This window comes from Sycon ciliatum, chromosome 9 (genome assembly GCF_964019385.1).
Source record: "Sycon ciliatum chromosome 9, ocSycCili1.1, whole genome shotgun sequence".
Classification (NCBI taxonomy): domain Eukaryota; kingdom Metazoa; phylum Porifera; class Calcarea; order Leucosolenida; family Sycettidae; genus Sycon; species Sycon ciliatum.
In genome coordinates, this window is record NC_088651.1 from 30,009,343 (window position 1) to 30,023,499 (window position 14,157).

The following is a 14,157-nucleotide window of genomic DNA, read 5'->3' on the forward strand; positions in this document are numbered from 1 at the left end:
CATAGATTCCGCCCTCTCCTGGTCTCACCATGCTGATCATGTGTCGTCCAAAGTATGCTGATCTGTCGGCATAATGTCAAGTCACTTGTCCCATTTGCCCAAAAATTGCCGGATTAATTTTTATAAATCATACATTCTTCCCCTCTTCACGTACGGCTTCCCTGCCTGGTCCACCATTAACAAAACCCACATAGGTAAATTAGAAGTTCTCCATCGCCGTATACTGCGAATCATATTCCGTACTGATCGTTATACCTCAAATCTAGACTTGTATGCTGCTGCATCCACTACCACTCTGCAACATTACCTTGATGCTTCCAAGTGCACCCTGGCGGATTCAATTTTCCTTGACCAGCACCCTGCTCATTTACAGTCCCTTAATTGGTTCAATTCAGGTGGCACCACCCGAAGCTGCGTTCGTCTCCCTCTAGCTAGGTCTACCCTATTCGTAAATTCCCCTTTCTTTTCCTCCTACTCCACGTGGCTCCAACTGCCTCCCAGTGTTAGACAAGCTCCAGATATGCCCAAATTCCGTACCCTCGTCAGACAGCACTTCAGTATCTCCCAGTAAACAAAGTCACAGTCACCACTTCCGCTGCATAGCTCGCTGAGCATCCCATTGCTTTGTAAGTTGCTAATCCCTTCCCACTTTGTGTACGTGCTCTAAATTTTCTTTTTTTCTCTTCTTCCGTGGTTGGTCTCACCCTCTCCTCAATTCAATTGGCTGTCTTGACATGCCACGAGGCGCAGAAATAAATAAATAAATAAATAAACATAATTTTTCTCAATTAAATGATTTTCAACCTAAGCCTGATTTTCGCAGAAGTCGGGCCATATAATGCCCCGCCACCATAGTAAACACAAATTGAACTTATGGTTGATAAATATGGTGGTAAAGACACACCTGGCAATATGGCGGTAAACACACGCCTGCCCACACACGCTCTCTAGGCTGCAAAGTTCTGGCACAGAGCTCTCTTTCTCACCACCACCACCATCAGTTCGCGCCTGGCGCCTGGTCGATGCATGGCTGGCGGTATCTGGCATAGCAGGCTGGTACATCAAGTAGCGCATGGCACATAGATGGTGACACAGTGACGACATAGCTCGATTGCGACGTGTGTTTACCGCAATATTGCCAGGTGTGTCTTTACCACCATATTTATCAACCATAAGTACAGCTGCAGTGGTGTCTTCAACTTCATTCGCCCGAGTCAAGCTCCGTATGAAGACATCCAAGAAGAAGATTGCCTGATGAGTCCAGCGGGGACGAAACGTACGTCACAATCGAGTTATGTCGTTGCTGTGTCATCATCTATGTGCCATGCGCTACTTGATGTACCAGCCTGCTATGCCGGATACCGCCAGCCATGCATCGACCAGGCGCCAGGCGCGAACTGATGGTGGTGGTGGTGAGAAGGAGAGCTCTGTGCCAGAACTTTGCAGCCTAAAGAGCGTGTGTGGGCAGGCGTGTGTTTACCGCCATATTGCCAGGTGTGTCTTTATCACCATATTTATCAACCATAAGTACAGCTGCAGTGGTGTCTTCAACTTCATTCGCCCGAGTCAAGCTCCGTATGAAGACATCTAAGAAAAAGATTGCCTGATGAGTCCAGCGGGGACGAAACATACGTCACAATCGAGCTATGTCGTTGCTGTGTCCTCATCTATGTGCCATGCGCTACTTGATGTACCAGCCTGCTATGCCGGATACCGCCAGCCATGCATCGACCAGGCGCCAGGCGCGAACTGATGGTGGTGGTGGTGAGAAGGAGATCTCTGTGCCAGAACTTTGGAGCCTAGAGAGCGTGTGTGGGCAGGCGTGTGTTTACCGCCATATTGCCAGGTGTGCCTTTACCACCATATTAATCAACTATAAGTACAGCTGCAGTGGTGTCTTCAACTTCATTCGCACAAATTGTTGAAGACACCACTGCAGCTGTACTTATAGTTGATAAATATGGTGGTAAAGACACACCTGGCAATATGGCGGTAAATTGAACTACTTCGAATTATGATTCCTGTGTATTTGGGGAACGAATATGTTCAACATGAAAAGTTGTGTGTTGTTGCCTACGAGTTGACGACAACTAATACTGAATGATAAGTGATTCTTGACTGCCTACGAATGCTTTCCTGACTTTGATGTAACTGTCATTCTCACCTCTGAAGTCGCCCTTCCCAGGTCTTTTCAATTATTCCCTGTGCCTTTGCTTCTCCAAGTTACTCTGTAGGATTTCCTTTCCTAATAGTAATACAAGACTATTCTCTGGTTTCATCAGACACTTAAACTGTTCATATCGATAGTAAAACTAATGTTGCTTGTCATGACGGAGAAGAGAGAGAAAGGCAAGAAACACGTGAGCATGCGCGCAGCTTACAAGGCCAGAGATTCGTCACGTGGACAGGAGCAGGAAATACGAAATACAAAATGTAAGAAATAATATGGCAATAAATAAGATAAATTGTGCACTCATAACAACAGCAAAAATGAAGAAAGTCAAGTTCAGAAACGCCACATTAAACGCAATACACCTACAAACATAACGCTTGCGAAGCACGGTATTCAGACATTCCGTCTGATCGCGAGTGTATCTCCTTTTAAAGTATTTAAACAATCGACGAGGAGACAATAGTCGTAAAATGGCAATAAAAGGAGATACACTCGCGATCAGACGGAATGTCTGGGGCGACAAGACCTACACCCGCCCAATCGTGCTTCTTTGCAAGCTGTTCTGTGAGTAGCTCCTTGTTTCCCTATTTCAGAACAATAGGCAATTTTCGTATTATTTTGGTCGCTGTGAATTTCGGCATAGTGAAAAGGGAGAGAAATGTTTAGAAGAGTATCTCTTTGTCGTTGTTACTATAATTGAGTGGCACATTCGAACTACAATTCTACGAGTACTAGTTTGAAATTGCGTTATGAATTTGAGCAATTGTTACGTTGTACAGCAGGTACGAACAATTAATATTTACATACGGGCTTTCGTTTCGGAGTCCCGCACTGTGACTGAGCTAATTTCTATTTCGTTTGCCTTGTATTGTCTGACTAGGGGCGCTGTAACCCCGTCGGGTGCGAGCACCCTTGGACAGAAGCACTTCACTGAACGACAGTGTTCATTTTCGATTTCCTCTTCTGCTTCTGTTGCACAGTTTGAATGTGTGCTTTTTTCGTACTCTGCTCACAATCGAACCATGCACGGATCGATCTCCATAATTTTACCTTCCGTTGCCATGACTAGCATGATTACAATTTTTACCTGTCAGGGGTGGATGCAAATTTGCGAGCTCCTGACCTTTACTCCTTTTTCCAGTTTCCTGGGGTACTAGGCCCATGGACCACCAGTAAAATAGTGATAATTATAATGGCGCGGCAACTCGACCCCAATACGGACATCGCCGTGCTTACTGATCACGAGCTCAAGGAGCTCATCCAGCGACTGGGACTGGAGTTCCCACGAAAGGCGAACAGGCCAATGCTGATTGCCCTACTGAGAGGATCTAAGGACTCGGCTCCCGTAAGTCATGCTAACCCTGATGTAGCTAGCCTTTGCGCCGCACTCTCCGAACTCACCGGGATAGCAAGGGAACTGAAATCAGAGCTAAAGACGATGAAAGATGTGAATGTACAGCTGAGAGATTCTGACAGGGAAATTCAGGCGTTGAAGGACGACGTGCAGAAGCTCCGACGTGAACTGCATGCTGAACAAGATCACCAATCCCGTTTGACCCACGTCCACGCTGACCCTGGGGATACAACTCATCTCAGAACTACTACAAGTAGTACTCTCCCCGTGCACTTTATAGCCTTGTCACACGACGGTTCGTGCTCACGATTGCACGATACCATGGTTCTACGATCCACGGCAAGACACTTCACACGACGACTAGCTCTGCCGACACGGCGCACGTGAGTGTGACTGTTGCCTAGGTAATTGTAATGGAGGCACGTGTTTTGATGGAAATAAATCAAAATATTTTTTATTTTCATGCCTTCCGGGAAAATTCAAACTCTCTTTGCCTGATGTTGGAGTAGAACAAGACTGAAAAGACGACTTTGTTGCTTTGGCGTTCTTGACTGGATTTCTGGGACCATGGATTTGACAAATCCGCGTAGTTTTGCTCTATTTTTGCTGTTTTTTCCGTGGCCTTGGGCAACTGGGTCCGGACAGGGCAATCGGCTCACAACCTACAGGGTTTGGAGTGCCTCGTTCGATTTCCCAAATCCCTTGTGGCCGTTCAGGCGTTTTGTTGCCTTGTCTTCTTCGGCTGCTCGCGTCATCATCATTTTATGAGTCGATTCAAGTAGGGAGCAGTAGATTTCAATAAGCATCCTTTCGGATTCTGGGCTGAATGTCCGGGTGGCCATTGTTCAGAAAGTCGGACCTGTGCTGCTGTTCAGGAAACGCTCAGTGAGAAGACGCGATCGTGAACACAAGCCAAACCAGTACAGGAAACACGAAATCGAAAACGAAAACGCACAGCCAACGGGTCAGGGTGTCGCGGGCAGACCGTCGGGTCTACGGATTCAGATTTCCCGCCATTTGAAGATCGCCTTGGTGATCCGCCCGCGAGAACGAACAGACATGACTTTTTCCCGTCGTGTGAAAGGCCTATTAGTACGAGTACCGACGCTACCCCAGACCTGTCACATGCACCGGTACAAACACAAGGCCCAGCTGCAGAGCACATTGTAGAAAATTTGTGTGCAGACTCCGCAAGCCAGCCACCAAGGCCGCATGCACCTGGCCATGACAAACGTACGCAAAAGCCAAACCACCATGGGGAGGAGACATCGCGGTACACAGCACCGAAAACACCCAAGAGAGCACCTGGACTCGTAGGACGACCCCGCATGACGGTGTACTGCATTGGAAATGTTCACCCGGACTGCGATGTGGATTCAAAAGTTGAACACTGCAAGGCACAAGGTGTATCTGTAGTACAAAGCGTCGTGTACACCTCCGTGCACTTTAGAACAGCCTCTGCTCGTATTACAGTCTTGGTCACGGACGCCAAGAAGGTCGCGGAAGAATCGTTCTGGCCTGACGAAGTTGGCCGTACTGTAAGAGAGTGGCGATTTGGTACAGAGGCCTGGGTTCCCAAACCCGTTAAAGCATAATGGCTCAAACCACCGACCCACTCCCCTTGAACCCGCATGCTCAACACACCCATCGGATCAGCATGAACCTTAATCCACACGCCGCCCCGTTTAACCCACACACCCACCACCTGGACCAGCACAGTAGTACACTTAACAGTGGCCACATCAAAATAGTATAATTATTACGCAGTCTACGCCACAAACTGTGTGAAGTTGAAAGTATAATGATAGAACAGCAGCTGGATATACTAGCCGTATCCAAGACCTGGCTAGATAACAGTGTCTCTGACCTGGAAGTGCATATCCGTAGTCAGCTGAAAGTATTTGAGGCTGTTTGTATTCGTTTGCTTAAGCCTGATTTTTGTAAGCAGAAAAACGTGTAGTTGCGTTAAGATTGTTTTCGTAGGTGCACAGCATGATTGTTTGCCTCACTACACAGTTTTAGCGTTAAAATTAGTTTCTCACCCGCCGTTGCACTTGGCTCTCACTTCACTTCTATTGTCTCACCCTCCCTCATTCTATTTTAGCACTTTATTTTGTTCTCGTAACACATTATTGAATGTATTTTTAATCATTGTTCAGCATGGTTACTCTTCAGTCACGACTTTCCACTGATGAATGTGACAAGAAAATTAGTTTTTGGTAAACTTTTATGCCTTCGTTGTAGTTTGGCGATGACAGCAGAATTGTTCTCTTTATTGCTATTATAAAGTTGTGTTTCTCCACGTCGATTATTTAAAATAAAATAAATAAAAAATAATACAAGAGGCACGTTTTAATAAATTATTTCACTCAATTCGTGGTCCATGACTAATAGACCGATCCCCTTATTATTGTCTGGGTTCGAGCAAGGGGGCAACTCCGCAGTCGCGTGGGATCCTGCTGCACACACGCGACCAACCTCACCTTGGCTGTGCGCGACTTCTCGCATGCGAAGTGCAGAGCACGCGAAATCTACATGCAGTGCAAGCCTGTCTACAAAAAATGTCACAAGGACTTTTGATTTGAGCTGTTTTGTTTTTGTTTAGACGTCTTCCTTTTTTCGACTTCAGGATGCCTTCTCAGGATCATTCCTGCGTTCCTCACTGTCAGAACAGGAGGACGAAGCAAACAAGTCATTTCACTCCTTTCCTCGTGTGGAGCCACAGCGGCCTGGAGCGAGCGGATCCAGGCTATGCCCCGTGAGGAAGGACGTAGGTTTAGGGTCACTCTGAATATTTGAGTTGCAGCGATCATTTCGATCCCGAAATCGAAATCGTTTTTCCCAGCTCTACAAGGGCAGGATGAGTCCAGGAACCCAAACAGCTGTCCTACGGTACCAGGTTTGCTTTTCGCAAGAGAGTGGAGTCTGGACGCCCTGCTCCCCATGCTCGCAAACAGTATTTGCTGAGCCTAATGCAGTTCGGTCATGGAATTGCAGCGTCTGCATCACGAGCTCCCCATGCTCCCAAACCAGTATTTTGCTGAGAGGCAACGGTACTTTGGAGTTGGAAAGGATTCTGGCTTAGTGCAGTTTGGTACTGTAATGGAAGTGCAGCATCTGCATCAGGAGCTGGCAGCAAGTAGAGCTCGTGTACAGAGTCTCGTGGAGCAGTAGGACGATGTGAGGACTGGGGTGAAGAAAGCCGAAAAACAGCTTACGTACAATAACGTAAAGAAAGACTCTGAGCCGCTCCAGTTTCTGACTGGTTTGCCTTCAGGTGTTTGGACCGCTCTGTGGGACTTCTTTGAGCCTAGCCGAGAAAATGTACTGCGCCGCGCCATATCTGCGAAGACGGAAGCTGAGGGACGGCGGATACAGATGGAGGTGGCCTTAAATCGCCAATGAGCATGTAATGGAGGATCAGCTGCTATTGACGTGTCTAAGCCTGGGCCGAATGGAACAGAAGCTGGCATGCGTGGCACAAGTTAATAATCCGTTTCACGGCATATAGCTAGCTGAGCTGGAAAGATGTCTTGTTCCTCCGTTTGGGCATGATCCCCATTTGGGCGAGCTGGCGAGATGTTCAGTCATCAATGCCATGTACCGCAAGACATACTGCATTGTGGATGAAACAGTTCTATTTTGCCATGCACTTAGGGTTCTCGCACCGGCACGGCAAAACAAGACCCAACAGATCCTTGCGCTGTTATTTTCTCCCATGGTAACTTGGCTGATCACAACACCCGGTAGCCAGTCGCAGATGCAACCAAATCAACCAGGTTCTCTTACTCTTTTTTTTCCAATACTGAAACCAAGGTATACCAATATTTGCATCGAATGCAGTGATGATTTCAATACTGTCCACCAGTACAACGCATTACCAGACTGGCATATAATCATGATAATATTATCCATTTCGCAATCACTGTCATTGCTTTCTTAGATCTCCAATCATCAATATCGGACCATAAACCGTCTATCATCTTATATTATATCATCATTAATATCCTGCTACTATCCTCCTCTAATGATGAGCTCGAAGAAACGAAACAGCTGTCTAGAGGCGTAAACAATATCAGACATTGTTTACTTGTTATTCTGTCAACGGAAGTGTCCTTGCTGTGCTGGTGTGTTTATGCTTCGTGCATTAGTTCGGCCAAGAGCGCATGGTGGTGGCGGGTTGAGGATGGAGTACAGCGGAGAATGACCGAGAGCTCTGTCACAATGTATTTTATTAGGAAGGTATAGAAACAGAAAAAAAACTATCTTGATCTTGGGCGGAAACAGCCCGTCTCACATTAAATATACTAGAAAATAGTTTACTCTGAACATGCAGTCTTCCTAAGAGAGAGAGAGACGGGGGGGGGGTATATTCATAGGTTCGAAAGAACCGCACACACACTTTGCTGCAGAGAGCGGCAAGCTTTGGCCCTCGTACTTCGAAGAGGGAGCAATCCAATGCGCTACGCTTGCGATTAACAGCAAGCTTTGACCTTACAAAGGTACGGCTCATCACTGGCTCTGGGGTAATGTTCCTGGAACAAATTCCCCATTGCCGACTGAGGGCCAGGGAGCACGCAATCTGCCTTCCCGGGCGAGAAGTGTTCCAGCACAAGAAGCAGCACGAATACATGCTGACAAAGACCACCATCACCACCAGCCGGCACACAGCACATTGTTCTTCAAACACCATCCACTCCGTCCATGTCTTTGCACTGTCCTCCTCTAGCTCTTCACGCTCAACAAATACCACGCACTGCTCATCGTTTTATTTAATGCTTCCTCTGCGTTGGCTAGCCCTTAGACTTGACAAAACAGCGATCACCACTGCTATCGTCACCACATAGCAGTCGCTTCCACCAGTGGCTTTTCCTGTCTTTGCAAGGTGTCCAAGGATGGCTGCTGTTGTCACTACAGGCAAATCAGAAGTACTTTAGTGGCTGATGTCCAACCAGATCGTTGGAAAATCGATTTTTCCGCTTCAGGGCTGCTGATCACGATCGCGACTTGGTGACTTGGCAGCACCATGGTTACCTTCAGAGAAAATGGCCCTGGAGAGGAAAAGGCAGACCAGAAAAAGGTTACTATTATCTTCAGCACCGATCTCAAGGAGAAAGGAATACGGTCTGCTGTAGCCTAGGCACAAAATAAGTCTCACAACACGATTCGCGATTCGAATATTTCAACAACAACAAAAACTCACCTCTGGAGTAACTACTGTTTGTGGCCCGAGATCGTTCCCTCCCGCGCCTTGAAAAAATCCTGCAGCTGCATCACAGTCCATGTCTCTCTCGGAGACTCTGCTCCTACCAGCAGCAGGTTTAGCACCGCTCGAAGCCATCGCAAACTACTTGAACTAAGCAGAAGACATTCCAAAACAAACCTGAAACACACTGTCAAAGATGCTGTCACGTTCAAAAACTAGCTCGATCGCGAGTGAGGTTGCCCCCGTGCTCGAACCCAGTATAATAAGGAGATCGGTCTATTGGCAGGCAAAGTGCGAGAGAGGGGTGATAGCCAACCATGGCAAGAAAAGAAAAGAATAAGGAAGAATTCAACTCGGATGGTGAGCCTATTAAATTATGGTGAAAAAGGAGAAGGAAAAAATGTTACGAATTTTGACTAACTGTCCATCAACGTGACCAGATCTTATAAGGTCAGCGATTGCAACAAAATTGCACAAAACTGACAAGGATTACTGGGACATTCGGAGACCTGACACCTAGCTCCAACACTTCTCCAAGTATTTCGACTCCGCCATATCGCTGATGCATCATGCATGCTATACGCTATATGCGCTGCGTGCGATTTACTGTATACGCTGTCATTTGCATGCTTTACATATCTGGTCGTCTTAGACTGAGTTATTATGTTCGATCAAGTGAAGTATACCGTTAAGAAAAAGCAGTTGTTCTCGTGCCGTGTGCTCTTTCGTTCCTGACACTTACGAGAATCAGAGGCTTCATAACAAAGCATTTCACACACAGCGTCTACAACTGTTTCCTTCAATCAGTGCAGCAGATAATAATACTCACTTATATCGAGGTTTGTTCATCACGTATCCAGCAGTACTCTATATACACACCGTTATACAACTGTTCCCTGCGTTCAGTGGTGCAGTTGATAATACTTACAGTGTTTGGAGGTTTGTTAGACCAGAGAACACACCGTCACTTAAATTCTGGATCTGATTATTGAACAAATATCTACGAACGACACAGGACAAAGACAATGTTTTTCTTTCTTAGTTCCTGGTAGTGCACAAAACACCGAGTCTGGGATATCGTAGTTCTAATCTAAAAGGCCGAATCATGACCTTGTTTACAGAAATAACCTAGGCTCCTAACCACAACATGATTCATATGCAATTGGGTTAGGTACTGGCCAACCAAACAATTCTCTATACCTTGACAAGACATGCAGAATCCCTGGATTTCTCTAAAAATCCCTGAATGGCTCGAAAAGAAGACAAAAAGCGGTTTTGCTGCCAAAAAAATGTTCGACAGCATAGACTGCAGGTCTGCTTACAGCACGGTTCGACTCTGCAGTGCGGCTCGATCATTTGGCGCCCGCGCCTGCCAGTGCAGATCTTGCAGGCTAGGCTGGTCAGGTCTTGAAAGTGCCATGCACAGTTCGAAGTGCAAGTGGGCACCGTAGTTTTTGAAGAAGAAAGAACGGGACATTCGAGGTGAATCCATGCAGCGTTCAGGAACATTCTGTATCAGACAAAAATGGAACTTTACTGGGAGTTTGTTTCAAATCAATCAGAACAATATCAAGCCTTCGGGGCTCAATGAAGCGATCCCACCAGATGGTGAAATCCCACAGAATCTTGATCTTCTGGTCCTGCGGAGATGTTGGCGTCTGAAGTATCTCTAGCTTCAGGCACGTTACCCGCGGGTGCACGATGCTCTTGGACCGGCCACAGTGGTGGTTGTAGTACTCGTCTTCACAATGCAAGTCGCAACTCCTGTACACGCAGAGGCCAGCCGATAATGGTGCTCCAAGTAATCCCATCCAGCGAGCTTTGAACACTCGCATAGGATATGGGTAACCGACTCGCCTTCCTTTCCACACATTCGAGACAGGGGTCTTCTGCTCTGATGGAAGATTTGGGCCTTGAGCAGGTTAGTTGCCAAGGCCTGGTGTTGTGTCGCGATGATCAGGCTCTCTGTGATCTTCTTGAGACTTGCGACTGATGTACATACCGGCTACATCAGCGTGTGGATCGAGAGCTCTATGCATAGTCATAAGCTTGCGCCTTCTTCGGTCAGCAGATTTCAACTCGTCCTATGTCCATGCCAATATACCAGCACTATACCATATCAAAGCCACAGCCCAGGTGTTGATTGCTCTGATGGTGTTGTGGCCGTTAAGAGCTGAACGGAGTAGTCGTATGAGGCAGGTGACGAACAGCAGTGGGAATATGGAGACCCCTCGAAATACCCATGCTGAATGGCCGCCAATTTCAGGTTGTTGGTGCCGTTCCAACGGTCAACCTTCCACTGAGCCATGCTTACAGTCATAAGTCTGCGTACGGATTCTTGTATGCTAAACAGGTCTTTTATTTTTTACGATTAGACCATATATGACATCAGCCACTGGAGCCTACATAATATGAGCCAGAGCAAGCCAAAATATGACCACAGACCAGAAATTCGATTTTCAGTTTTTTGTTAAAAAATGATCCAACACACCTAATGTTCACTGTCTGAAAGTTTTGGATTGATCCGAAATGTCTAAGTGTTGCTACAATGGTATTATATGCAGCACTGTTGAAATGGTGAAATTCTATGTACAGCAATGGGATTGTCATTTTTGCACACAATTGATATGCCCCTTGGTTCATCCTTTCCGGGTCAGTTCCTCTGTCCAGGGTCTTATAGCATGAGCTGACAACTACTCAGCCACATCCAAATTGTCTATAGGCAGCTGAGCTGGGTGTCCGGAATACCTCCTGTTTGGAGCACCACTGGAGAACCGCCAGCGAAAACACGGTCAACATCTGTGAGATGGCCGAAGAAGTTGGCACTCCATGTCCTCTCCATCACACTCCACCTGTACTTTCAGATATACAGTATACACTGCTGCACACATTGTTCGTCAACATACTAGACGTCGCACTCATATTCCCCACACTAAAGCCCATCTGCACACGGTTTTCTCCGCTCGCCAGAGAGTACTGCTTTCGTTGCATACTGCTCATGCTAGCGATGTTCCGCATAAGGGTACTTAACTTATCGACTTGAGCAAGTTGAGGGAGGACAGGGTCCAGTGATTGTTTTTGCACTTGCAACCAATACTGGCATTGTCCCGGATATGTGCAGCGATGTCCATTCTGGCCAAATCATCGGCCGACTCACCTCCCAAGTCAGTGTCGATGCCAATCGCTTGCCAGGTTGTCATCAGAGTAGAATTCCTCGTCACAGCAGATCGTGGGACTACCAGCATCAATTCTTTTTACGCTCGATGAAAGTGTCGCCCTCAAATGACTCGTCGCTGTATCCATCATCGTCTTCCTTCTGTTTTTGACTCGAATCCCCAAAACATTTTATCCTGCGCATGGAGTGCGATGATATGTCGTCTTCTTCCGCTCCGCAGTACATTACTACTACTACGCTCTTCTGTCGATACATTGAGGACGATCAGTTTTAGGCGACTCAGCGCAACGTGGAATACAAACTCTAACAAATAAACTTACTTGCAACAGAAAATTGCATCCGGAACAGTCCAGTCGACCGAGGAGAACAACAACAGCAACTCGCGTTGCACTGCACTTCGTATTTTTTGCCGCGGAATTCAAATCGCGATTATCTCGACTTTTTCAAAAAAAGCTGTGGTCATGTTTTAGCGCGCTCGGGCTCATATTATGACATCAGACACTGGACTCTACATATATTATGACATCAGACACTGGACTCTACATATATTATGACATCAGGCACTGGACTCTACATATATTATTACATCAGACACTGGAGCCTACATATATTATGACATCAGACACTGGACTTCACATATTGTTGTGAAACGACAAGTTCTCGAGAGTGAAAGGCCTTCTCGCTTGTGACATTGTGTTCGTTTCAATGCAGCTGTTCCCGACTCCGCCGTACCGCTGATGTTTACGACGTGGCATACGCTACAGGCGCTATGTGCGGTTTGCTGTGTGCGCTGTAGTTGTATGTTGTATGTGTATGCTTTTCTCATATACGCTGTCATTTTCATGCTATAACTACCTGGTGGTTTTAGTGTTAGTTATTCAGTTGTTCATTCATTCATTCAATCATTCATTGTTGTTAGTCGATGGAAGTGAAATATTATTATTATTATTATTATTATTTTGCTTGTTCGCGTTGGCATCAACCTGCATAAAGCAGGTATATAGCCTTCGCTTAAGCTGCCATAAAAAAGAAAGCTCATCCTAAGCGAGAGGGCTAGAGGAAAAGATAACGATAACGAGATACAGAATACAAAGAAATACAATGAGTTAAACATACGTACGTAGTTCAAAACAAAACAGAGCAGAGCCGAAGTTACTAATCGGAGTGACGAATGCGTTGGTTCCGATTGATCCATCAATCGACAAAGGGACTAATCCGTTAATATTGCAAAGTAGAAACCGATTGCAGTTGCAGATCTCCAGGCCAGGGCCAGCATATTGCCGATTCTGGATAGGTCTCTGCAGCATTTGATGTGGTAATTATTATCATAATTAGTGATAAAATTGTTAGAGTATCTAGTATCTAGAGTATTTAGTACCTAGAGTATCTAGTGTAATTGTATCCGATATTATTGTTAGAGTATCTAGTGTAATTGTATAACTTCAGCCACTACACACAGCACACATTAGTTCCTTCCACTTTCGACGATCCTGGGCAAGCTGCCTCAGTGCAACTAGATCCTCGTGTGATGTGAGGGAGTTTGTGGATCTGGAATTTTTCAGGTCGTTGTTGATAGATCGCGGGAGGGTTGTTCTCGGGCGGCCTCGGAACCCTGAGCTTCCTGGTTGAAAAGTATGCTGACATAGCCTGCTGGACCGGGGATGAGGTGTCTAGTCGAAGCATGTGGCCAAGCATTCTCCACCTAGCAGACTGGATGATTCTGCTGAGTGAAATATACTGTTGAGAATAAATAGTTTGTCCTTGTGCCGTGTGGGGTCGTTCGTTCCTGACACTTTAGAGAACCAGAGGGTTCACAACATTTGGCGACCACGCCAGGATACGAAGCAAGCATGGCACAGGAACTATGGATCATTGAAGCCAGCTTTATCGCTAACGGAATTCGGTATGGATTTGAAGGCGATAGGTTGCGAGAATACGTGGAGAAGAGGCTCCGACAGAGCGAGGAGTTTGAAGAGCGCAGTGCTAGACGGCAAGAGGGTGCGCTCCGCACAGAGTTTAACGAAAAGCTCAAGAAGATTAACGAGCGCATCGCCAGCAGTAAATATGAGGGAGCAAAGCGAGATTTTCCGGAAGGACGCCGGACAAGGCGTGGAAGACTTTGCTTAAAGACAAGCAGCGGTCAGAAGAGTATTTGAAGCCAGTGAGAGGATCGGATCCACAGCCCACTGCGTCGGTACAGTGCATGGCGACATCGGTCGGAGACGCTCAGAAGCAGCTGGAGTCTCGGC

The 14,157-nt window shown here is 46.5% G+C and overlaps 1 protein-coding gene across 1 annotated transcript in view; it reads right to left on the reverse strand.

The window, feature by feature from the left end:
- The window catches only part of LOC135824436 (leucine-rich repeat-containing protein 15-like), an 83,735-nt gene that overhangs the window by 36,855 nt on the left and 32,723 nt on the right, over window positions 1-14,157 (reverse strand). The window contains exon 4 of the mRNA XM_065337175.1: window positions 9,662-9,733. Within this exon, the coding sequence (XP_065193247.1) occupies window positions 9,662-9,733 (72 nt within the window). The remainder of the gene's footprint in view (window positions 1-9,661; window positions 9,734-14,157) is intronic.